The 25,860-nt window shown below is 35.9% G+C and overlaps 4 protein-coding genes across 5 annotated transcripts; 1 reads left to right on the forward strand and 3 right to left on the reverse strand.

Moving 5' to 3' along the window:
• On the reverse strand, nt 619-6,982 carry LOC18766612 (epimerase family protein SDR39U1 homolog, chloroplastic). 2 transcript variants are annotated; one of them, XM_007201833.2, is made up of 13 exons: nt 6,816-6,982; nt 6,651-6,704; nt 6,223-6,298; nt 5,769-5,828; nt 5,134-5,252; nt 4,668-4,712; nt 4,474-4,552; nt 3,829-3,890; nt 2,511-2,613; nt 1,959-2,019; nt 1,615-1,685; nt 1,044-1,183; nt 619-966 (listed from the first exon to the last, which is right to left on the reverse strand). In XM_007201833.2, the coding sequence occupies exons 1-13, from the start codon at nt 6,891-6,893 to the stop codon at nt 862-864; spliced, it is 1,053 nt and encodes a 350-aa protein (XP_007201895.1). In that variant the 5' UTR covers nt 6,894-6,982; the 3' UTR covers nt 619-861. The 2 variants fall into 2 exon arrangements, with proteins under 2 accessions (XP_007201895.1, XP_020425678.1); XM_020570089.1 differs by having other exon boundaries at nt 6,223-6,308.
• LOC18768110 (30S ribosomal protein S31, mitochondrial) lies at nt 7,165-7,721 on the forward strand. Its single transcript, XM_007200577.2, has one exon. The coding sequence runs from the start codon at nt 7,201-7,203 to the stop codon at nt 7,498-7,500; it is 300 nt and encodes a 99-aa protein (XP_007200639.1). The 5' UTR covers nt 7,165-7,200; the 3' UTR covers nt 7,501-7,721.
• Nucleotides 8,074-10,134, reverse strand: LOC109950602. Its single transcript, XM_020570090.1, has 2 exons — nt 9,469-10,134; nt 8,074-9,075 (listed from the first exon to the last, which is right to left on the reverse strand). Exons 1-2 carry the CDS (start codon nt 9,779-9,781, stop codon nt 8,768-8,770), a joined length of 621 nt encoding a protein of 206 aa, XP_020425679.1. The 5' UTR covers nt 9,782-10,134; the 3' UTR covers nt 8,074-8,767.
• Nucleotides 10,981-14,829, reverse strand: LOC18767764 (NADH dehydrogenase [ubiquinone] 1 beta subcomplex subunit 9). The gene is made up of 6 exons (XM_007200566.2): nt 14,639-14,829; nt 14,493-14,534; nt 14,188-14,269; nt 13,584-13,639; nt 12,799-12,873; nt 10,981-11,407 (listed from the first exon to the last, which is right to left on the reverse strand). The coding sequence occupies exons 1-5, from the start codon at nt 14,768-14,770 to the stop codon at nt 12,832-12,834; spliced, it is 354 nt and encodes a 117-aa protein (XP_007200628.1). The 5' UTR covers nt 14,771-14,829; the 3' UTR covers nt 10,981-11,407; nt 12,799-12,831.

Below are 25,860 nucleotides of genomic sequence, written 5' to 3' on the forward strand. Positions count from 1 at the left end.
GGTATTTTATTTAGTCAAGTTTCCGATGTGAGACTCGTATTCTTCAACAATTCCTAGCCTTCTAATAGATCTAGAAGTGATCCAAGGTGGTAGTAGTCCCCATTCTTATAAGATCTATCTATTATGATCCTTTTTTGTTTACAATCTGTTTGCTTTCTATTCCTTTTCCTTGTATTAGAGAGATTATAAAGTACTCATTTGTCTTGTCTTGAGGCATAGAAAAGAACATCCATTCAATTCACAATTGCTTTGATTAAAGTTATTTACTTGGTGCGCAAGTTACAATTCTCATTCAAGTTTTGGGTTTTATACTGCTAATATTGGCACACTCGCAAATCACATAATCTCAAGCCTATTCTAAGGCTCGGATATTTTTAGGGTAAACAATACTAAACAAATTACTTAATTAAAAATTGAAAACAAGTTCAAAACCCCAAATTATACACAGCCTCGGCCACCTACCTGCAACCTTCAACCTTCTCCTGCTTTTCCTTCCTCCCCAGCCATCGTCCCACACTCTACCCACCCCCCTGTCCTGATAAAAATTGCCGATGATGCAGAATCAAGAGAACGCCATAGAGTTGGAAGTAGTGTGATTTATATAAAACACTTTCAAAATTTGTTTTTAGAGGCATGAGAATATAGTAACCGCTTAAAAACTTTGTAATTGGTTAAGGAGCCAGGACAGCCTATCCATAGCATCTACAATACAAGGACCCAAATCTCACTTGATTACTTGAATCTGAATTTTTAATATCTAACAAAAATAATGAAAAAGAAAGATGTTTCTTCTGCAACTTATTATAACAATACCTAAAAGAATGAAGAACCATGGATGTTTCCTTTGTCACATTAGGTCACTTATTGTGAAATAATGGATCTTAAAGCATCTTTCACAGAAGAGTACTTGAACGTGAAGCCTAATTCTTTGGCTTTAACTGGAAGCACCCTTTGCCCATCCAGAACCTGCAATGACCTTATTGAGTTTCTAGGCAATATGCACTCAGGATAAAATTGAAAAAGAAGATAAAGAAAATTCTTACCACAGAAGCACCTTCTCCAAGGACCACTTTCAGGGCGAAATCTGGTACAGGCAGCCATGAAGGCCTACCCAAGACATTTCCCAAATGTTCACACATTTCTGCAAATCGAACCGGGTTGGGTGCAGTTCCATTGATAACTCCTGAGATTAAGGTTTTAACAACCGCGTTCAATATATTGAAAAGTTCCGAGAACCAGTATCACATGAATAGCCTAGGTGAAAATTTGATAACTCCTGAGATTTTGGTAATTGTTGAAAAGCTGAACGCATTTATCGTATTTTTGTATGCATGTATGGTCAAGAAAACATTTGATATCTACTGTGACTGCATATGTCAGTTAATTTGAGTAGCTTTGAGAAGGGAACACGATATAATAATATGAAACGGTATGTTAGATTAATAGAGTACTAGAACTCTTTAGAAGTGTAGTTATCTCCATGTGCTAGAAAACTTTAGATGAAAACAGAAGGAATCATCAGCTTCAGCACCAGTATGTTGGTTTTATTCCAACATCAATCCTTTTGTACTTTGCTAAAACTATAATTAAAATTACAAATAATGAAATCTTTACCTTTATAAGATGGATTGGATAGAGCTTCATATATCAGGTTCACTATGTCATCCAGATGAATCCAGGAAAACCTACAGCACATTGAGAATAATAAATACATTTGTTGATATCTTCGGTGCATTTATTTTCTTCTCTTCATTAAACAGGCATCAGGCATCCAGTAGATAATACATGTTGAAAGTAAAAACATAATTTGTCAAGTTATATTAATTCATTAACATCATTGAAATGCTTAAATTTTCCTTTTTAATGCTGAACCAGAGGAAAATGCCAACCGTACAGTGTTAGTAGCACAAAAGTGCGACAGACTACCCTTACAAAGGACTGAAATTTAAGAAAAATACCATTGTTTTCCAGAGCCCAAGGGTCCTCCAGCAAACACCATGAAGAGAGGGATCATTTTAGCTGCAGAAGCTCAAAGGTGTAAGTATGTGTGAGGCAGGAGAAGTTTTGTTACCTTGAAACCAACAAAATTCTAGATATGTATAATTGTTACGCTAAGAAGATAAAAATAATTCAACTTTTTAGAACATTTTTGCTAGTATATTTTTCTTAGATGACAACAGAAATAACATTAGAGATAACTATGCATAAAATATCCCAATACAATTATGAGATCATGCAACCCTTTTTTTTTTGGTCTGAAAAGATCATGTAACCCTAAGCATAACCAGATTGGTCAATGTATAATTAAACAGTAAAGTGGACAAACCCAAAATCTGAGTAGGCAAGTTTTGTTAATGAGCATACATGCAAGGGTGAAGTACTAGTCATACGCAACGTGAGCATACAATGCAAGGGTTCATTTCATAGTACCAGTCATAGCCACAGTCAAAGTAGATAAGTTCAGTTCATGCGCATACAAGGGAAGTAAGGGTTGACAGGACTATTCATACCTAAAGCACCGCCATCTTTGCCAAGCACAACACCTATGCGAATAAGTGCTAACCTCACATCCTTATTTACTTTGAGGGCAGTTGCTTCCCATTCCCTACAAACCTGAAAGGTTGCATTTTAGTTTAAGATGAGGATGAAATGTTGAGCTCAAAAGAACAAGCAGAAGTCATATTTCTTCATGCATTGGAAGTCATTTGTTAGTAATAAAAAGTGATGATATATTGCAGAATGTAGCCGAACAGAGAATATGTTCACGGTTTGAAGGTTGATTGTTCTATTCATAATAACAGTAGACTCCATTGACTACGAGCTTTAAACTCTAAAAGGAAAACAATAAAACATAATTCTAACTCATCTGAACTGCAAAAAACCTAGGATAGTGTTCGCAACGAAAACCAGGGATTAAACATGATTTAGCATAATCTTCGTTTAAAAAAAAGATTTAACATAAGCAGGAAATATTCTACTTGATCAGGCAAGCACCACACGGTTAAAAGTTAGGCATACATAAGTTACAGTCACAAACTCGAGATCTTCATCAAAGCAGCCTATAACTTTAAATAACAGATCAGCAAAAGAATGATATATCCAATATGAAAGTGTGCACTAAAGCTCCCTATATCAATTTCTATATACTACTGATAAGGAGATTCACCCACTTTGGTCCCTACCCTAGAAGGACAAAAGTAATTCTCCATGTTTAAGGGTTAGAAGAACTGAGGTCAAATAGTTCATTTAATTTTAGTTTCGAACTCATATCCCTTAAACCTCTCCCTAAATCTCTCCAATTGTTCTATAGTTTACCATTATTCCTTAAGGATCTCCAGATTTAAAATAACTCACGCACATGTTCTATGTAACAAGTACTCCTGGATTAACCTACTACAAAACAACTTCATTCATTTTTCTCCTTCTCCCTTTTTCTCAAGTAGAAGTACAATCACAATCCCATCCCTCAACAGGTGGCTTCTCCACCTTGGTTTTTGGCTCTGCTGTTGACACAACCTGATTATACATATTACATTTATGTAGTATGATAACCAGTTAGTTAATATTTCTGGAACATACTACATAACCGAAATTTTAGAAGTTTTTTTATATAAAATTTTTGTTTTTATTAATGGGGGAGGGGGATTCGAACTCTAGACCTTTTCCAACATTGGAAAGAAAAGTACCACTAGACCAATTGGTAGATGGTACCATAATTTTAGAAGTTTTAAGCATATCTTACCACCTCATATAGACTTCATTCATTTTATAAAAAAAAATTATGATTATGCATAAAATATACATAATATGAATTATGTCATTGCATACCTCAGCCAAGTAATCATTTCCTGATGGACTTTGTTCATCAAATACTTGTGTCTCACTAGTACCTGAACATGAAAAAATTAAGATAAATAAACATGAGAAAATGGAAACTGGAAGTTGGGTGTAGCAATGCAAGATATAAAGAGGCTCCTCAAATTTGGATTATACATTCTTGAGCATTAAAAGCAATGGAAAATCATATGCCAGTGAGAGGCAGAGCATGAGCATTGCCTCAATGCGATGACAATATAATATTTGCTAACTGGTTTTCTAATGGGGCGTGACATGAGGAGGTATCAGTATGAACTTTATCAATTATTGAAAACAGTTTTCAGAACCAAGCACCAAATTGTAATTTCTGTGGAACTTTGTGACTCATGCAATATGACAATCATACTAAACTCTGAGAAAAATTCAAAAAACATAAGGGTAAAATGAAATATTTAAGGACACTCCAGTTCCATGTGGTATCCAAATGCTCCATTCGAATCTAATGGTCTCAAGAATACGAACAAATTCCTCATGAATATCTAAAATGCTTGACAGATTAATATTAGCAGAGCAACAAAAATCACTCAAATTAATTGAAAACACACAAAAGTGTGACACATTGGCAGTAACAGATAAAAAAAGTAGGACAGAACGGACCATAGTAACCGACGGCTGTCGCGCTAACCAAGACTGTAGGCCGAACGGAATCTGGTAAATCATTTATCAAATCTACGACCTTCACAATTAGTTGAAAGGCCAAATTAGTTTTTGCATCAGTAAGAAATATAAGAGAAAGTGAATTTTAATTTGACTGCAGCATGAGTGGTTCTGTATAAGAAACAACTGGTTACCTTTGAGGTGACTCTAATCCTGCTATCCTTGATCTCTTTCTTTATCTACAGTCCAATAAGAAGTTAGTAACTACCACCAGCTTCTAGGGATGCATATACAATATGTTGACTTTTGATATTGACACATCATATGAGTCACAACCATATAATATTCTGTCAATTCATGACAAAATTATTTTACTACTATAATAATTTTCATTTTATTATACATTAATGTTATTTGCTGAAGATAAAACATTTTATGATTAATTTAATACCTTTAATCATACTTCAGATAATCTAGGTCACAAGCACGAGCTTGACAATAAAAATGATTTACATAGCAGTGAGTGAGACCCAAGAAGAGTCTCTAAAGTAGTGAGGCAAAAAGTTTACATCTTTGATTCATGTAATCACTAGTTGCTAAGTAAAAAGGTAAATGGTAGTAGATGGAAATGGAAGATCGAAATGAGCAAGTGATACCAACCTCAGGAGACCACCTTGTACTTATGGGCACTCCAGCTAAATTTACAACGCCATTTGAACCTCGGATACTGTCTTTCCACTCTGGCTCCTCTGCAATCACAATTCCTGGAAATTCCTTGACTACAAGTGGCAAGGAACATCTCCAGTATTAAACCATAATAGAAACAAGGTATGCAGAAGACTAGTTATCTCACTATTAACAGGGAAAAAACGAAAGACATTTAGCAATGAATCAAGGAGTTCTGGAAGTGGTTAATTTCAATCTGTATATGTATGCAATAGTATTTTAGATTTAGAAATATTTTTAATTTTTTAAGAAAGAAATTTAATATTGTTTGTGTTAATCCAACAAATAAAACTCTTAGGAAACAAGCCCAACAATGTATATCAAGCACATTCAATAAAAATACTAATACTCCCCACATGTTCGCCCAAAATATAACTGAATCAATGACTTAAGAAACAACAGGAGACAGGCCCAAAAATGTTTATCAAGCATAAAACATTAACACAAACTAACAGTTTGCTTAAAGTGCAAATGAGAAATTTCTTCCTTTTCTTTTCTTTTTTTCCTTGTGAGGGGAGGGGTTATTGAACATGTTACCAAATAACTACAAGTATACATTACCTTCTTACCAGGAAAAATTAACTCTGCCTTGGATTTAGACCGTGTCAAGACATGCACACTATGATTATCTGCATTCCAAATTGGATTAAAAGGAAGTTTAAGTTAGCGCAATGCATGGACATGCAGTATAAGTTTCAGCTTTATACATAGGAAAAAAATATTAGGCAACATAGTCTTAATGAATGCAATCAAGCAACACCATAACCTTTAAATGATTTGATTTGGTTCTAAATGTTCCTTGTTATGCACACAAATACTGAAAGAAATGCATGTATGCACTCGCCCGCTCCAGTAAAATTAAGGATCAGATCACTAGTCAATTGGAGATAATTAAATGCCAAAAGAAAAACATTAAGCCGAGGTGGAATGCATAATAACACCTTAACACGTAAGGGTAATACAATAAACACACTGCATATTAGTTGCAAGATTATATAATTTTGGAGGTGGAATTCAAATGACCTGCATGCAGCCTTTGCACCAATCTTCTACCGATAAAACCCGTGGCTCCAGTTATTGATACGGTCATTGTATTTGCCTATGACAACCTGCAAAGGGTCAATGAAATCTCCAACAAACAAAAGGCAACCTACATAATATTTAACTTGTTAACCACACACAGAAACAAATGCTTCATCCTAATCAATGACACCACCATGTTATAAAAAGGACTGATGATAAGTAACTTTGTGTAGTCTAATCTCCACAACTTTGGGCCAAATTGCATTGCAAATAGCAGGGAAGTTAGTTAGTTTAACAAGATTAGAGCACCAGCATACAAAATTCTAGTAATATTGAAGTGCCCAAATGAATTAGCTACGCTCGCAAATACTGTCACAGAATCATCAGCAAATGTGAGTGTGAAAAGATTCAAAATTTGAAGAGCATACCTTCAGGGTTTGATCAGAGGCGCACCAAACACTGAGTCTCTTAGTCTCAAACTTCTAAAAACCCAAAAAAGATAAAATGAAACAAATTTAAAGGAAAAAAGAAAGGAGCATTGTGTGAACAAAGTGAGAAAGCAAGAATGAAAAATGGGAGAGCTGGGTACTAACAGAGAGGGGCAGAGAGACATGAAGAGCGGTAGAGACAGTGTGGGTCCATGAGAAAGCAGTGGCTCTACAGAGCTCCATTGTTGCAAAGCTCACTCTCTGTGATAGAACAAGCTGCTTTCTTGACTTCTTTTTCTGTGTTGGTAGTGAAACAAAGAAAGATGATAATTGAATACCAATTTTAGTCACTGATAAACGTATGGCAATGTGTTTGATTTGGAACCACAAGGCCATTTCCATCATCCATTTTCCAACAAGAATATTATTGGGCCCTTAATGGGCTTGGGCAAAAAAAATAACCCAACAAGCCCAGCCCATTCTGTCATCACCTAAATATGTCTACCCCTTTCACAGCTTCTCTCTGTACTAAGCCAGTGGGGGGGGAGAAATGGCGATGATGCAGTGGTGCGGCGCAGTAGCAAGGCGGGTGCTGATGACGGAGCAGCGTGCCCTTTTCACAACAACCTCATCACCATCTTCTTCAGCAGTAGCAGCAGCGGCGATAATGAGTTCTATTGGGGCGCCGATCGTGTGTGGACGAGGGGACAAGAAGACGAAGAAAGGAAAGCGATTCAAAGGGTCGTACGGAAACGCTCGACCGAAGAAGGAGAAGAAGATAGAGCGCATCAAGGACAAGGTTGAGGTGCCCAGGTCCACTCCTTGGCCTCTTCCCTTCAAGCTCATCTGAAAATTTGAATTTGAATTTGAATTCTCACTTGTCTTTCTTTCTTAACCCTTGTTAGCTTTTTCCTTAGGGTTTTAGCTCAATATATGTAATGTTATCTCCCAATTTTAAGGGTTTGAAGGGTTTCATTTATGCCTTGTTACCAGAATGTGTACATTATATGAATGCTTTATGCTGTTCTTGGGTTTACATGCTTTTATTATCATTTTGTTTGATGGGTCTTACTCTTATTACTTCTTCTTTTTAAAGTCACAAATTGAAATGCATAAGATTGAAAATTATAATTCTGAGCTACTTAGAATGCTGAGGTGAAGATGGAAAATAATGATTGCTCTTGTAGTAGGCATTTCATGAGTATACCGTGAAGTACTTCCTTTGCTCAGGAAACACTTAGCAAGGGTGCTTGTAGGACAAGTCTTAATCTTTCGGTTCTAAGGTGAACTTGTAAATCAGATTCTGGTTATACATATTCACATAAAAAAGAATAATTTCAGAAGCCCTCAAATATGAATTGCCTGTATTATTTTCAAATTTCTTATCATGTGTGTGTGAGTTTGTCATGTTATAAGATCACGCTTCACAATCGAAGATATATGTTTGAACAAAATTACCAGATAGACAGATTGGTGGAAAGATTAAGACTAGAGAACTAGGTACAAGTACACTTGAGCATAGACTGATTGATGGACACCAACTATTATTTTCGAAGTGCTTTATGAATAGGGAGAGAGGCCTTTATGATGTGCAGTTTGTGAGCGGGGTGAAAACACTTGGTGGTTCATCACGTAGCACTAGCCGCATGCCTAAGGAATGCGAAATAGTCTTAGGATGTGCTGCGGATGATAATAGTTGTAGAAGGGCTTAGTTGGCTTGATATTATCCCTGATCGTTGAGTCAACTAGCTAGATAAATGTTGCTATTTGAGGCATGTGATGTTGGTTGGTTGACTTATTGTTTTTCCCCATGGTCAGACTTTATTTCACTGGTCTCAGATGGTTACTTTCAAACAAATCTGGAATCAAATAGAAAGCACATCATTGTGAGTCTTCTAAACATGGAGGGCAAAACCTTAGAGCCAACCTACATGTTCTGAATATCGATTACAGATTGCTGAATGGTCATAAATTGGTGGGAAAATGAATGAAATGACAAGCCAATAGAGCATCTGAACCAAAAACCTTTTCTTCTCTTGTGGTTGAAATGAACTAAATCTACTTACTGATCAGCAAGAGCATGATATTTGCACGTAGTATGATGTATTGTAGCAATGTCAAACAAAAAATTTGACATCTATTTTGCCAACTTGATGATTAACTAATTCTTCTTTCTCTGTACTTTGCAACTGCTTTATCAATTCTAGTGCTAGCTCTGCAATTACACAGAGTCCAATGATAGAATAAGTGAAGCCAAACATAATAGTAACAACACCAACTGGGGATGCTAGAGGATAATATTTGCCTTCTCTTCTAGGTTCACTTGCAAGCCTTATTCCAGTGTTAATGGCCCATGCTAGCATGAACATTGCAATGACGCTCATAGCTAGGCGGCTAATGATACATATTGTCTTCAACTTCCCTCCTGCATCATTAGGAATCAAGTAAGCTGATAGTTGTCAAAATATGCCATATTGACGTACACACGTTCACATAAACATGAAAAGTTCAGATGCATGAAAATTCATAAAATAGTTGAGAAGGCCTTAGATGTACTATTGAATTGAACGCTTTGGCTTTCAATGTGTGTTCAGAGAGTAAAACTGCCATATTCCTGTTATATATCCCCCCTTTCCCTATCCATTCACTCACACGAGGCGAGAGATAGAGAGGGGTGATATGTAACCGGTGCAGGTAAGTTTTTCTGGTGTTCGGAACAGACTAAAGTTCGGAAAAGCATACGTAGAAAATTGACAATGAGATGATCATCTGACAGAATGAAATTTCTGAATTTTGGTTCTGGTTATTAACTTAATACCTTGATGTTTTCTGCTCTCCTCATGGTTCTGCAATTGCTCCAACAATTTCATAACCAAGTCTGCGAGTAAAGGAAGCCCAGCGGCCAAAAACAAGAAACCAAGTACTAGGGTTAAGACTCCAATACAGAAACCCCAATTGCTATACCCACTGTTTATGCTTGCCTTCTCTGCAGCTTCACATTCAGACCAAATGGTCCACAGGAACAAAACCACCATGATGAGAGAAGCCAATCCAGGAAACATTGTTGCACATAGGGTTGTGAAATCTCTCCCTACTTTCCAACCCAGAACCCTTATGGCTTCTTCCTCCATCTCTGGCCAGAATTCAAGAGAACAAAAAAGCAGAGAAGCAACAAAGAAACAACAAAGAAACAACAAAGAAATGGTTTTGGCACTGGAAAACTGAAAAGGGTTGTGGGTTTATGGGTCATGCGAGATAGAGGGGAGAAAAAACTATATGATCTATAAGTTAGTTGGGTCATCACTAAATTCAAATATAAACAAATAAGTGCTGTCAAAACAGGAAAAAGATAGCAACCATGAATTGTTACCCCATTTATGAGTAAAATACCCTTTGTGCTTCATTGGGAGTTATCATTGCCATTCCAATATAAATCAATCATAATTATTAAAAAAAAAAATTTATCACGATTTATACCAATTTCAGAGTTGATGAAAAAGACTTTGAAATGGACACCAACTCCTTAAATACGTTTCCACAATGAGAGGCACTTCAAAAATGGACACCAACTCCTTAAATACGTTTCCACAATGAGAGGCACTTCAAAATGGACACGTCTTAAGCTTCTAACCAAATGAAACCTCTTTCTTTTTCTTCATTTTTTTTCAGTTGTTGAAACACTTTTTGGTTTCTTCCAATTCCATCGGTCCTCATTGGTTTCTCAGGTTTATCATGCGTGCATAACTGATTTAAAATTTGTAATGTCCTAATCATCTTTTGTTATCAAATTCAATTCAATGGTGTTGGTCTTCAAGGTTATAATTACAAGCACTCTCCTTAGTCTCCCAATTCCTACCGCACTCTCTCTCCATCTCGGAGTGCATGTATGACTCGATAAATCTTTTGGTGTGGTCATAAAACTGTCATGTGGTGTTATTGATTTATGTAAAAATACGTACACACCAGGGTTATTCTATCTTGGATAAATGATGACCCAACTACTAACATTGCATCACTTTTTGTTTGGTATAAACATGATTTATCTTCTCTTTTAGCTAAAACCAAGAAGTTTGTACGCCGTTTCTTGTTAATCTTCCATACCTATCTGCATGAATTTTCACCTCAATCCAACAATTTCGAGTATTTTTACTTTCCTCCTTGAAAAACAAAGGAGAATCTTTGCTTTGAACCTTGAACCTAGTTTAGCAACAAGATTACTGACAAAGAAACATATCAACCAAATGAACAACCATTCCAATTTCATTTCTTCCAGGCACACTTAATGCAGCCTTTGCCCTTACAATCTCCATTGCATGGGTTACCTTTGAGTGAGAGAACCGAAAAGCATCCATTTTGCATTTTATCAAGGTCAACTCCAAATCTAGACGCTTATATGGCCAAATTCCCCTAAATCACTACTCGCAATATACACTTAGCACACAGATACACCCACACTACATCACCCCAATTGTGGGGTTAATGGGAGCACATTGGCCTAACAATGCAGCCAAGGAAATGCAAATTACATTGACCAGGAGAAATTTGTGCATATAAAGCATCATGCTTAATCCAATCCTGCAATATGCCACGTTGTCACTGTTGTTTTGTGTCAACAAAAAAGCCAAATACACCTCAAAAAGGAGCAACTAAGCAATTAAAACTGTTTAAAGCTTAAAACCATCATTTGCTTAAGCAACATATCAAAGATGCTGGCCGCAATAATTATCTTCATCATCATAGTCATTCTCCATCTTGATCTGCATTGGCGAAAGCAACAGATATCATCAATAGAAAAGTCATAAAAAAATCTATTGGAGGGCATGATTGATGCATCTTAAAATAGGGAAGAAAAAAAACACATTTGCTACATGAAATACCCGACAAAACAAGCTGAATGAGTAGCTTATTATCTTCTCCTCCCACCCTTTCTTAAGGATAATTAGATTTCTTATGCAGCATCTTTTCAACAATAAAAAAAAACCAATATGAACCAAATTCATGTTCACCAGAACCGCCAAATAATTTGTTCAGAATTTCTTATTTTACCGTTATGTACACAGCAATATGAATACTTGAAACCACTTAACAAGAATAAATGAGAAGTTAAAAAATAAACAAAGAAACATTTGCAACAACCTCTCATGAGTTTTATTGCCTTCCCTTGTTTCTCTCTCCCTCCCCCTCCTCTAGTCCTTTGCTGACTATCTCCATGTCCCTCCATCTACTTTCTCAGTTAGATACTAATTCTCTCCACTAGGCCAATCCAAACATCTTAAAGATGACTATTGCCACAAATTTGTTTGTCACTGTGGACTTCAACGCCTACATCATGCTCGTCCACATTAGCTCCAATCCCTCCATAAATTAAAGCGATATCTTCCATCCACGCGCACACATACAAACACTTGCAAACAGTGGAAATGTTTGTGAAACGTGATTTTCTCTTTTGCAATTTTTGAATTTTTACCAATTAAATGCAAATTACATTTAAGGCGCCCTCTACCTTCCACCATTTTCCTTCAAGTTTTGTTTCAGTCACATTAACTCTTTTCCAGGTCCAAATCATTTTGTCTCTTCTTTCTTTATTTATTTCACTCTTCTTTTACTTTCTGTGTACTATTTTGTTTCTTTCAACTTCTCAAGATTATGCAAGGAGTTAATACAAGATGAGTAAGAAAGAAATTGAAATTTTCTGTTTATGACTATGGTCCCATTACAGTTATCAATGGCACAATGTGGGTGTGCTGAATGCTTCATATTGAACTAAAAAAGGCCAAGAGAAAAGAAAAATCTGGACTTGTGGATTGTAAAAAAAAAAGAAGATCAGGTTTTGGTATGACTAGATTTGTGATTTCCTGATGAAATTATAGTGATACTATAAGCTGTGCTTCTCCGAAAGTCACTTTAACTATTTATTTACAAAAGGGAAGGAAAAAAAATGTCAATCTAAATGTCACCAATCTGTTAAGAAATGGTGAATTGACGAAAGGTGGAATTCACTGTGTCAAAATGACTAATAAGGGATGGTGTGATTCTTAGAACAAGGAGTGTCATTCCTAAGACCAAACGAGTGACTACACACACCTAAAAACATATACAGAAAATACCAAGCAAAACACATATATCAAGCAGATATCAAATTGCTAACCTTTATTTATCGAGAAGAAAAATATGCAGGTTTTTACTCATTATCTTCTTTTCCATAGTCATATACTATCTCAATCTGCATCAACAAAAAATATCACAATGGAATCAAAAACAGTGAAGCAAATAGCAACGCATTAACTTGCAAGTATAGTGGATCCACCAATCCTTGGTAGCTGTGTCATTGCTCCAGGCGGGAAAAACATGAGACTAAGAACATTGCAAAATCAATGAATACATAGGAAATGCAAAGAACTTTCTACTTGCACTAGGAAAGTTCTTTTATGGAAACTTGCAATAGTAAAATTAAATAAAAAATTGTGAAAACTAAACTACAGAAAAAAAAATTTAAGTAAATAAGAAAATTCTCAAGAATCCATTTTTCAAAACTGAACAAAAGGGCTCTATATTTTCCTGAATTAATTAAAGGATAAAAGTAGAACACAAAAAAACTACTCTTACCTTCAGTGGTCATCTAAAAAAATTATTATTTCCAGATATTATACAACTGCAATATATTGCTTTTGTTCCAAACAGAAGAACAGCAACCAATTTTGAGAATACTTGTCCATTTCCACTTATGTCCTTTGGTTAGAAAAGGATAGCATTACTAATTCACTAGACACTTACACTACAAGAAAGTAAACATATAACACAACAGAACTAGGGAATCAAAAGCACACAACTGATAGCAGAACATTCTTTGTAGATGTCATCAAAATATTAGTGAACAAGTAAAAGAACAAAGCACAATGATGAACCAAAGAATGAGTTACTATAATATATTACCCCTGCAGGTGGAGTGGGATTCCGATGAAACTTTGAACCACCGGGAGCCCAAGGAACTGCACATGCAAAAAAGATAAATGAGAAGAGAAGAGAAGGAAAAAAAATATTAAAACCACGCGACAACATATTATGGAAAGTACAGAGATTATTTAAGACCATAAAGAAATAGCAAAACCTAGTGGAATTTACAAAAGCAAGCTTTCATTTCAAGTTTTTAACACATTTGGATTATCTATGCACTAATAAGAACAAAGATAAAGCTTTAGAGAGAGCTCAATAGCTGGTCCCTCAATATTCATTCCAAAAACAAAGAAAAATCTGGACGCAAAGTTAATTGGAGGCATAGAACCACATTGATCCACATAATTGCGCAACAATGATATTGTCATTGATAACCCCATCAAATCCAAATTGATGACATTTCATGCCAATTCCAAAATCCTCTCTCCCCGAACTAATACCCCATATGAAGGCTCAAACCCTCTGGAGCTTACAACATAAAATTAGGTTCAGAACATCAACCAAGCAATACGAAATCTAAAGAACCCCTCATTTTTCCAATTGAGGGCAAAAGCAATATATATTTACGTAAATTTGGTCTTACCAACATAAGGATCAGGGTGGCGCCACTTATTGTAGGAGGCTTCAGCATTTTCTATGAGTCTATCAATTGTGTCCGGATCTTCCTGTAAATCCACACCAAACCAACAAACAATCAAAAGGGTACCTTCATTCATTAGCAAAAAAATCAAACGGGTACATTTATTCAGTAACAAGCAATGCAGCCAAGCTACAAAAATCAAAATTTTAAATTGAAAGATTCAAAACAAATCGAATTGAAACACAAACAAAAACAACAACAAAAACAAAATGGGGGAAATTAAACAAAAGGGAACAAGGAGGACGAACCACGTGCTTGTTGGTTTCGAACCTCTCGCGCAGAGCATCGGCCTGAAGAAGAAAAAAATCAGAAATTGAGAGATCGAAATCGAATGCAATGCATAAATTGATGGGACATGACAAAAAATTGAAAAGGGGGAGCAAAGCGTAGTTACATCTGGGTAGAAAAGGTGGCGGTGAACAGCCCAGTTGAGAGTGTCTTTGAGGGCTCGTCTGTAGAGGATCCGAACCTTCTCCTTCTGAGCTGCTCGACGAGCTGCGTACGCTGCTGTTGACACTGCGCTCATCTCTCTCTCTCGCTCTCTCTCGTTGTTTCAGTCTTTCTTCAGATGAATTTTGACGAGGAAATGATCCCCCACGACGTCGTTTAGATCCAGTTTCGATTCACAATTCGTTTGCCGTATCTGGAAACCGGGTTTTTGTTGGGCCGAATTAAACCATATTCATGGGCTGGGCTAGATTTTTACATCATTCACGTCATTGGACTTTGGTCCCATTTAGTGGGCTAAATTGGACCAGATATTTTCAATTAAAATGAATATAACTCCTATTATTGTTTGGTGAACTTAAAATGTGTCTCAGACTGGATATGGGTCATGAATGTCCCAAATAAGTGGGACTCTAAAACCTAATCCCAAATGTGGGTTTCGAAGCCAATTATCTCTTGAGAGAACGAGCACGCCTCCTTTGGTTTGCACAGCCTCCTTAAATCAATGCTTCGCTTTCTCCTCCTCTACTCTTCTCGTCACCTCTTCCTCTCTTTACACTTTTGTGTGGCTTTTTGAAAGTAGATTTCTTCTCTTTGATGTTTATATCTCTTCTCCTCGTCTAATGTTTGGTAGACTTCAATTCTTACCCTACGAGTCCCGTTTGGGCCCTCAAATATGAATCCTTATGTTCACAAATCCTATTATGTTTCTTTGCATTATGGCGAAATTCTATAGTGAGGGTGTCATATATGGACTCCTCATGTAGACCTTTATATTAGCTACATGATCATTTCATTAAGTGAAGTTACTATTTAGATGAATCATGTGGATAATATAAAAGTCCACATCTATAGTCCATATGAACAACTCTTACACAAGGAAGTTGTTGGCTCTTGCATCTATGATCATAATAGAGAAAATTCAGTTTTTTTTATTCTTCCATTAATTCCATGTAGTTCAATGCTTCGAGAATTAGTTGATTATGAGTAGATGATTAAAAGACAAAATTAATATTGCACTAAGGGTGTGACACCCTTAAGAAGAATGTTTTTGAGGACATCCTCATTTAGTTATAGTTTTTGGTTGAAGGGTAGAATATATCGACTGAGTGTTGTTCTAAGGGACCGTTTGTCAGTTATTGGTTGGGGATAAGAAGAGGGATGGGCCGTGGGATGAAGGTTGTGTCTTGTCTTTTTTTTTTTCCTATTATTTTGTTTTAAAATACTATTTTATCCCATAAAACTTCATAAAATTATAATTTTATCACATTGAGGTCAAAATTATGATGTATATAAACCCTATAATAATATGACTAGATGATTAAAAGACCACATTAATTTGTACTAGAGTTGTGACACTAGCCTGACGAAGAATATTCACATTATTTTTTTCTTACGTGAGGACATCCTCACTTAAAAGTTCTCTTTTTATATAACATGTGAAAAATATGGATTTATAATATAAATAGTGTTGTAAAATAACTGGAATATGTGCGAATATTGAGCTGCACGTAAAGTAGATGAGACACAGTATTTAACGAGGTTCGGCTATGCCTACGTCCTCGGAGAGCAGCAACAGTAACTTTTCACTATGTAAAATACTAGGGCTACAAATTTAGTGTTTACAATATGTATGGCTCACTCAATTTTCTCTCTTGGAGAATTTCTTTCTTGCTCTCTTTCTTCTCAACTCACTCACCCTCTTTCTTCCTTCTCTTCCTCTTCTCTATGTGTAAACTTCTCTTGATGGAGGTATCTATTTATAGGCCTAAGACATTGGTTGTTCACCTCACAATATAATTGGTAGACAACATCATTAATATTCTTCAATCAACAACATCATTAATATTCTTCAATCAATTGGGTAGTGGTTTGGTTTGGTGGGTGTGTGGTTAGGTTTAGTGGGTGTTAGTTGGCTATGTGGGCTTCACCTATTCTTCTTTACTTATTCTTCTTTACAACACTCCCCCTTGGAGACCACATGTCCCTAGATTGGTTGCCTCATTAAAACCTTGCTTGGAGAAAAACCCAGTGAGGTAGAAAACTGATGGAAGGAAGAAAAAAGAGTACAACAATCTGTATAGCATACTTCTGGATGCTCCCCCTGATTAATATCTCCCCCTGATGTCTTCATGACTATCTTTTGGAGTGAGAATCTTTTGGAGTGAGTGGAGGATATAGCCATTAATAATTCTCGTAGTTGAGTAAGTAAATATATTTCCAGTGAGCTATCTCTATGTAAATCATAGAAATTTTCAGAGTCCGCGTTTCTAACAAAACTTGGGCTATTTGTAAGTTCACTTGAAAGAATATGCCCGTACATGGTGTTATGCGGAGATAGCATCAAATATACCTCACATCATCCCAAAATGATGGTGATGGAGTTGAGCCCTATTTGGAAAATATGATGTCCGGTCCAATATACTTCCGGAAAATCATTAAAGTGTCCAACAGATAATCCTCATAAAAATGCTTCAATACTTTCTTAGTATAAGCAAGAATCTCGTTGGCATAATGCTCGATCCTTAAGTCGAGACAAATATTTCGTGAATTCTGCAGAAGCTTTAATGTGTTGCAATCACATTATAATCAATGTACTCACTGAGGTAATTTATGCATATTAATATTGAGTACAAATTTTGTGCTTCAAGCACATGTCCTTTAGGGACTTGCTTTATGCAATGTCAATCCTCTCAACGGATTTTGTTTAAAAGGGATTAAACTTTATGACACATTATATAGCTTTAACCCAGCTATTTATACATCTTTAGGAAATCGCTTCTGGCGATATGCTCCGTGCATTTAATAACCCTTAAAGATAATATGTTGGTCTCCGTAATTGTGTAATAAGGGGGGGCACAATTGAATCTGTAAATATGGAGAAAAACCCAACATTCCTTGTTTCTGCCAGAAACAGTGTGTCATACAAAGCAGGTATATTCCCTTTTATTCCGAACACCCAAGTATAAATTTCAGTATTAACATCTTTTGGGGTTCGTACTGTGGGTTTGTTCTTTCACGTTCATTCTCATCTATAATGGAATTACTTCATTCCATTTTGGCCAATAATATTGTCGACATTTAATAATTGAACGTGGTTCCAATCAACACAGCCCATTGATGATTTGAGTAGCTACTCCAAAACTAAAAATTGTCATTCATCAATTCATGATCCCACCATTCTCATGTGCATGCGCATGCATCAATTATAAGCATTTCTTTGCTTTTGGGTACCCAAGCCACTTAATGTGGCTTTTATTATGTGAGAATGTGGATTATAACCTCCATTGGAGCGTTATTTAGCAGTAGGGCGTGGATAATCTCCATTTAGGGAGTTGGAACATTTAGAACCCATATATCTGTCATGCTAAAGGCATGCCACAGATTAATACATACATGTCAATTAATTTCTGGGACCTTAACCCATATTATGGGACTTTAACCCATATAATTTGCTACGCATTAGGCGTGCATAATATCAATATTGACATGGCAAAGGATTGTCCTTTCGGGACTTCAATCCACATCATTTGCTACGCAACAGGCGTGCATCATATTGATCACTGCTATACCCATATTCTGTTCTTATGGGACTTTAATTTGTGCAGTGTATTATCAATGTATCCAACTTACAATCTGTAAAATTTGCATTAATAATTCATGGATACATACAAGCCATTCTTTTGGAACGGACTTATCTTCCCATTTGGTTACCTTTCAAGATAAAATATCAAATAAGTATATAAGCATAAAATAACACAAGTATTGCTTACATCCTTAGGTGGGAGAAACTTTTCTCAATTATCATTCAAGCTCGTATCGGCCCAGTAACGCTTGATGATCTAGTTATATCCTGCAAGAGCAAAAAGTCACAATTCTTCCCTTTGTCAAAAATAAATAAATAACCCTCAGAGTTAGGATCACCGTATGGATTCTTTCTTCGGATGTTCGTTCTAAAGAAATAAAAACCCTTATGAACAGAGAGTTATAAAAAGAAAGAAAAGATACAAAGATTGTGATATTGATTGCAAGGTAAGGTAAGCAATCAAGGAAGGAAGCTGGTGGGAGCAAACAACAAGCTCTCATTTCTCCTAGTCTAGAAGGACCTCAGGAGATTAGAGCATAAGGTCGCCTTCACAGTTCCCGGATGTGGCGGAAACGTGATCAGGGATAGTCTCGCTTCCTGAATGGATGATCAGAGATAGTCTTGCTTCTCGGGCATATTGAATGTTCACTGATAAGAAAAATAAGTAGATATCGCATCACTAGGTATGGAGTAAATTGGATGTCTTCTGCAAAGAAAATTTCGTTAGTAACACATTTATACACAAATACAATGAATAGGTAGAAACGGTGAATTTCAAATTAACCATAGGAAAATTGCGAGATTCTCGGGATACTTTTGAAAAAGTAGCTCCGTGAAATCCGTAAAGCAAGATCGGCTTTTGACGAAAATAATACTTTGAAAACGCTGAAAGTGCCGACAAACATTAATGGAGGCCACGTGAAGTTTTGGAATCTGGAAAAGAAAAAGAGAATATGGGGATCCGAGAAGATATTGGGATCCTGAAAAACTGTAGCCATATTTCCTCCTATAGATATTGCCTTTGCAAAACTTGATTGGAGCAACTGCGTTTCAACTTAACTTCCTTCATTTTCTGAAACTTTAGTTTTCTTAAGACTTTCTTCGAAACCTTCTTAAAAATGGCTTCCTCTTCTTCCTGCCCAAATTATTTCAATTTAAATGATACTCCCACAACAACTAGTGACGCCCAAGTTTGGCGTCCATCCTTTGTATCCAAAAATCGTCATCTCACAGTTAATGATTCTGTGATGATGAATGATGCTACTGCTGTCATAGTAGCTAGGAATTTCATTATTTCAATGGATGAAATGTTGTTGACAGGGAGATCAGAGGAAGAGGCTATTGATGACTCAATGGCTTTTAGCATTCAGAGTGCTGCTTCTGTTTCTAACATGGCTGATCGTTTGCGTGCTAGAGCAAATGAGGTTCAGATTTTAACAACTGAAAATCCGTCTCTCCAAAGAATGCTTCATGAGTCTCAACAGGAGGTTGAGAAACTTAAAGGAGAGAATAATGCCTTGTTGAAACTTGTGAGTTCGTACTCTGTTGATACACTGAGAAGGCTAGACATGCTGCAGGTCTCCAATGAAAGAATTTTGGGAGACCACGAGAGGCTCATGGCTAAGCTTAAGAGGCGTCGTCCTCTTCCTTCAGAGGCTTCCAGAACATAATGTATTTTTATAGATTTTACAGGGTCTGCACCTTTATTGCAGGTGGAAAAATCTATCTGTTGTATGTTCCTGTTATAATAATTGCGCACATTCTTAAACTTGCACCTGTGGTTTTTACGTCTTTTCAAAATGACGGTTTGGAACCTTGTGCCTTATAGGTTCAAATAACCACATCGACTCTCCCAAATTTCATATTTCAACGTATGGAACTTTTGGCCTGGGCTAAACGCAAAACTCAGAATTTATTCACCCTTTTCAAATGGACATGAAATATGAATTGAGTAAAAGCCACGCTAATATCTTATATATTTGGGTTCATGAGCTTCCGGCCCAGATATAACAAAATGTGAGGGGAGCCTCAATTCATCATTCTCTTATGCCAAAGAAATATGTGGCGTACCACAATTTGCAATAATACCTCAAGGGTTGTCCATTTAATTGTTGGAACTTCAGGTTCTCAACACTGTTAGATTTTGAACCTCAAGTCAAAATCACATGTTCTCATGGTATGGACATTCAATCCCCTTAGATTTTGAACTTCGGGCCAAATCACATATTCTCATGGTATGGACATTTTTACAATTTTCTGTACATATTTCTGGACTTCAAGCCCTTACATAATTGTCCATGTTTTGAGGAACTTCTGGCATCTCATTTAATTGCTCATCCATGAGTTTAAGGAACTGCAGGTTCCCTTTTTTTTTTTTTTTTTTGAATAGTGATGGTTTACCCAAAATGATTAATATTTATGTATACGTCACTATTCATATATCCGGTACTATTCATCAAGTCATGAATACGTATCTATTCATGTGTACAATACATTTGCCAGTACAGTTATCATCCATGTGTACGGCATTATGAACCAATACGGTACTGTTACATCATTAAGGAACCCCAGGTCCTTATTTACATGTCAGGGATCAAGGACCCTCAAGTCCAATTATATGTTTACAAATATAGTACCGGAGAGACTGCCAGCTCTCATATTAACATCATCATCAAGGATCTTCAAGTCCTGATGTAATTGTATGATGAGGATCAAGGAACTTCTGGTCCTGATCTGCATACTGTAAAAACTCATCATACAGCACAATTAATCCATAAAATAAATTACTGGTATGGACGATAAACCCGCACCATACTTTAAATAAATGTAAATGTGCGGTAAAATAAATTCATAAATTAAATTGCTTGCTGTATGGACGTTAATCCCGCACCATACCTTAAATAAAATTAAATGTGTGGTAAATTAAATTCATAAAGTAAAGGTGCTTGTATGGGCATTAATTCTGCTCCATACATTTAAATAAAAGTAAAGGCGTGGACGATAAACCCGCACCACCCTTTTAAATAAATACTGTTGTATGGATAATAAACCTACACCATACAGTAAATAAAATAAATGTGCGGTAAAGTAAATTTCATAAAGTATGAGGGTCAATTCCACATCATACTTTAAGTAAAAGTAAATTTGCGGTAAAGTAAAGGTGCTTGTATGGGCACTAATTCTGCTCCATACATTTAAATAAAAGTAAAGGCGTGGACGATAAACCCGCACCACCCTTTTAAATAAATACTGTTGTATGGGTAATAAACCTACACCATACAGTAAATAAAATAAATATGGGGTTAAAACCACCACCGAATAAAATAAGAAAAATGTTAGTATTAGTAACGGTCTCCCACTGATAATATGTTTAGTATTACCAAGGGTCCATTTTTGTTAGTGGTTAGTAATAGAAAAGTGAATAGATATAGCATATTATATTACCATCAACTTTTCATATATATATACAATGGTTAGTAGTATAAATAATAGTGCAGCACAAAAATTATACCTGAGAGCTTCTCGTGCTGATAATGTGTTGTAAAATAACTGGAATATGTGCGAATATTGAGCTGCACGTAAAGTAGATGAGACACAGTATTTAACGAGGTCCGGCTATGCCTACGTCCTCGGAGAGCAGCAACAGTAACTTTTCACTATGTAAAATAATAGGGCTACAAATTTAGTGTTTACAATATGTATGGCTCACTCAATTTTCTCTCTTGGAGAATTTCTTTCTTGCTCTCTTTCTTCTCAATTCACTCACCCTCTTTCTTCCTTCTCTTCCTCTTCTCTATGTGTAAACTTCTCTTGATGGAGGTATCTATTTATAGGCCCAAGACATTGGTTGTTCACCTCACAATATAATTGGTAGACAACATCATTAATATTCTTCAATCAACAACATCATTAATATTCTTCAATCAATTGGGTAGTGGTTTGGTTTGGTTGGTGTGTGGTTAGGTTTAGTGGATGTTAGTTGGCTATGTGGGCTTCACCTATTCTTCTTTACTTATTCTTCTTTACAACAAATAGTTTAATTATTCTTTTTCTATGAGTATTGTTGATGTCCATTTTATCTTATTTCTATTTACACCCAGACAGTCAGTGTTTGCATTACAAATATGCAATTGCACTACGCTGATGCAATTCCAAAGTGCAGTGCACAAATGCAAATAAGCAAAAACTGTACATATTTTTAAAGAAGACATTCTATAAATTGTAAGGGGCAATAATAACATACTAATGCAAAGTTGTATATATTATAAATGGTAAGGGGCAATTATTTGTACTCAAATAAATATTATATAAAAGATAATTTTTTATGCAACTTCAACCTAACACAATTGTACATATGTTATGCAATAGTTGATCTCCCTATATGCAATGTTATGCAATAGTTGATCTCCCTATATGCAATTTTAAATAATTGCATATAGGCGGTTTACAATAGGATGTAACACTGTTGCCTTAAACAGATTATGTTCGATACAACGGTCTCTTCTTCCAATTTTTATTTCTTTTGAAATTTTGTTTTGTAAAATCAGAAAGACCATGTTAAGGTTTGAATGATAAGCATTGATGTGTTTCTTAGCAAGTTTCTTTTAAGATTTAAATTCATACAAAGCACAAAATTGGAAACAACCTTTAAACCAAAATATAACTTCATTTATATTGATCAAAATTGCCAGAATTGTTCTAATGGCATAATTTGTATAATTTATTCAGGAACTTTTGTGCAAAATTGTTCACGACAAGGCCTACCTCTACTTGTGCCTAACTATATCTTTCAAATTGCTACACAACATTCATGTTGGCTTGCAGCTGCCTTGAGCATATATGATGGGCGATGGATGGTAGTTTTGTAGACTGGGAGCTGGTTGTTCAGGGTTAGGACATTTTTTTTCTGCAGTTTTGGCCTTGCCCAGATTCTCATTGATCTTCTCCAAGGCATCATCCCTTCTAGCTTTGGCATTCTCCAACTCTTGCTCTAGCCTGGTGATATATAGCTGAGCTTGTTCAAACTCCTCAGCATGGCTCTTTCCAGCTACCACTACCTCAGCCTTGGATTGGACACCTTGCTCATATTGCAGAAGTGTTGACTCAGCACTTGGTGCCAAGTCAACACTTGTATGGTATTGGTTCAGGGTATCCCTTTAGTTCTTTCTCTTGATTGGAGGCCATGGTGAGGTAGTCTTCCCAATCTAGGTGAGCTCTTAGCATCTCCATTATGGCATTGTAGACAACTTTGATGTCTGCATAACTCTGCGCAACATCAAAAGGTTTTAGGTCCAGCTGGCCAACGTTTCTCTTGCTGTAGTTATTGCCACTGGAGTAGACACTAGTTCTGTAGGATTTTCTAGCTCCAGAAGCTTCTTCAAACTTTTTCTTGGCTGCAGAACCAGGGCTTTCATCACTTTCTTCTTCCTATTCTTCTACTTATTTCTCTCCATCTGACACCACATAGGTGATGTCTCTAGCTGGACAGGAGTTGAGAGGAACAACTTCAAAGATTGGAGCCTTCTTGAGCAAAGGAAGTGAACAATCAATATTTTATCATGTCTAGAAATCAGAAAATGGAGAAAGACAAGAAGAAACTTACTATTTGGTTAGAGTTTTGAAAGCTGGATCAGGATCTACTTGCTCTTCTTCCACCTTGGCTTCATCTGCAACCACAATTGGTGATGAGAGTCTCAAATGACATCTTTTTAATATTATTTTGGAGACTTTATGATATAATTTTGGCTTAAAAATATAATTTCACTTGTTATTACATTTTATTCTCACCAACTGCATTTATGAATTTTCTATATTAATTTGGTGAACTTATTCGGTGAATTTATATTATTGTGATTATAAAGAGAAGTAAAGAGGGAGAAGAGAAGACAAAACCGTTGAAGCTAAAGAGCCTATTTCATGTCATTCATAGTCATTTAACGCCCACTACCTCACCGTTATTTCTTTTCTACTAACTCTCCACTATCAACACATGTTTAATCCAATTAATCTCACACTTAAACCCTTCATGACCCACCATGAAGGTATTAACTTCCCACTCACCTCATTGACTACTATAAATCACCCATCAACTTATTTGGCAAGGGCACCACTACGACATATTTCTTTATCCATTTTATTCAAAATTTAATTTATGTTTTCCTTTGTAATGAGTTGCTAGAACTCTAACTAAGGTTAAAGGGAATGTTCTTTGAGTAAGTTTGTGAATTGTTCTTTAATCCAATATACGGTATGAATTGCTAAATTATTTTATTTTTGGTTGTTCAATATTTTCATATCCTTTTATTTTGATTGATGTTAAGTGCTATTATCTTTTCATGAGTTCAATTATATTTTTCTCATTGTTAAGAACTGACTTAGCATGCTTTTAAATTAAAAAAAGTAGATATTAAGCAATTTCATTTTCTGAACAATCATTAATAAAAGATAACATTGAAAAATTAAATTGGTTTTAATTTCTTTATCTTTCGATTAAAGTTTCTCAATGATGATTTTAATCGAGTTATAATTTGGATTAAAGAGCATGAAACATATTTTGTTTAAAGAATTGAACCTTGATGCCTTAGCATTTTCATTATTGATATTTCATTTTTAAACTCAATTTCCACAACAATCAAATCAAATTACTTTTTCATTTTGCATTTTGCTTGTCACTTTTATTGTGGTACGTTTAATTATTTCTTTGTGTGCAGGTATTTATCTACCTGCTCCTTGAGGATACGATACTTGGACTTTCAAGATTATTACTACGTGTGACTACTTGCACTTGGGTAGACGCAACAGTTGGCTCTGGTGCAGCCTTAGTCTCCGTTGGACTACTAGCACTCTCTTCCACATTAGCCATCTTCTCATCAATAGCTGGAGCATTGGCTAATCTCACCATCTCTATGATAGGATCAAAAGCAGAAGAAGAGTAACCCACAGAAGGGTTAACTCCCAATGGTGATCCCATCATCTCCATCTCTAGTTTATGTCAGTCTAACTCTTTCAATGAGCCAAAGGCAATCTGAAGAAATTTGGAAGTATGCTTACTTTGTGGCTAGGGGGACTTGAAGTAATATGAACCAGCATCTTAGATTTTTTTGTCTGATGTGTTCCCTGCTCAGCCCTAGTGCTCTTTGTGATAACCTCACTCCTTTTGGACTCTCCATCACTTTTTCCTTTTAAACCAAGTGTCTTAGCCTAATCTCTTTGAACACAAATAGAAAAAGGAAAAAGGGAATAGATCTTTTACCCTTGATGACCTTTTCTTGATTTCTCAAGAATGAACACATTTGTTGGAAATGCCTTTTGTTTCTCTTGATTTTGTTTTCACCTTAAGCTCCAAGATTAGAGTCCTCTACCTCACTACATCAAATGCTCCTAGAGATGAAGAGAATGAAATTAAGAAGTATGGATGCTAATCTACTTCTTGATTGGACCAATTTTTAGTTTATGGAAGATGAGATACAAAGATGATCACTCATCAACCAAAGTAGGAAATCAAAAACCCTAGCTAGGTTTTCTTCAACACTTAGCTTATATAGGACAACACAAAAGGCAATTGGGTGGGTATTTGGGGCTCC

This window comes from Prunus persica, chromosome G8 (assembly GCF_000346465.2).
Source record: "Prunus persica cultivar Lovell chromosome G8, Prunus_persica_NCBIv2, whole genome shotgun sequence".
NCBI lineage: Eukaryota > Viridiplantae > Streptophyta > Magnoliopsida > Rosales > Rosaceae > Prunus > Prunus persica.

Excerpts from the sequence above, each read along its gene's own strand:
- LOC18766612 (XM_007201833.2), bottom strand. The coding sequence starts at position 6,893 with ATGGAGCTCTGTAGAGCCACTGCTTTCTCATGGACCCACACTGTCTCT. Across the intron at positions 5,253-5,768 it reads GGCAGAGTTAATTTTTCCTG|TCAAGGAATTTCCAGGAATT; the intron begins GTAAGAAGGTAA and ends TGCCACTTGTAG. Across the intron at positions 3,891-4,473 it reads GACAGCCGTCGGTTACTATG|GTACTAGTGAGACACAAGTA; the intron begins GTCCGTTCTGTC and ends TTTCATGTTCAG.
- LOC18768110 (XM_007200577.2), top strand. The coding sequence starts at position 7,201 with ATGGCGATGATGCAGTGGTGCGGCGCAGTAGCAAGGCGGGTGCTGATG.
- LOC109950602 (XM_020570090.1), bottom strand. The coding sequence starts at position 9,781 with ATGGAGGAAGAAGCCATAAGGGTTCTGGGTTGGAAAGTAGGGAGAGAT. Across the intron at positions 9,076-9,468 it reads GGAGAGCAGAAAACATCAAG|GAGGGAAGTTGAAGACAATA; the intron begins GTATTAAGTTAA and ends CTAATGATGCAG.
- LOC18767764 (XM_007200566.2), bottom strand. The coding sequence starts at position 14,770 with ATGAGCGCAGTGTCAACAGCAGCGTACGCAGCTCGTCGAGCAGCTCAG. Across the intron at positions 14,535-14,638 it reads GCCACCTTTTCTACCCAGAT|GCCGATGCTCTGCGCGAGAG; the intron begins GTAACTACGCTT and ends TTTCTTCTTCAG. Across the intron at positions 13,640-14,187 it reads CCACCCTGATCCTTATGTTG|TTCCTTGGGCTCCCGGTGGT; the intron begins GTAAGACCAAAT and ends TTGCATGTGCAG.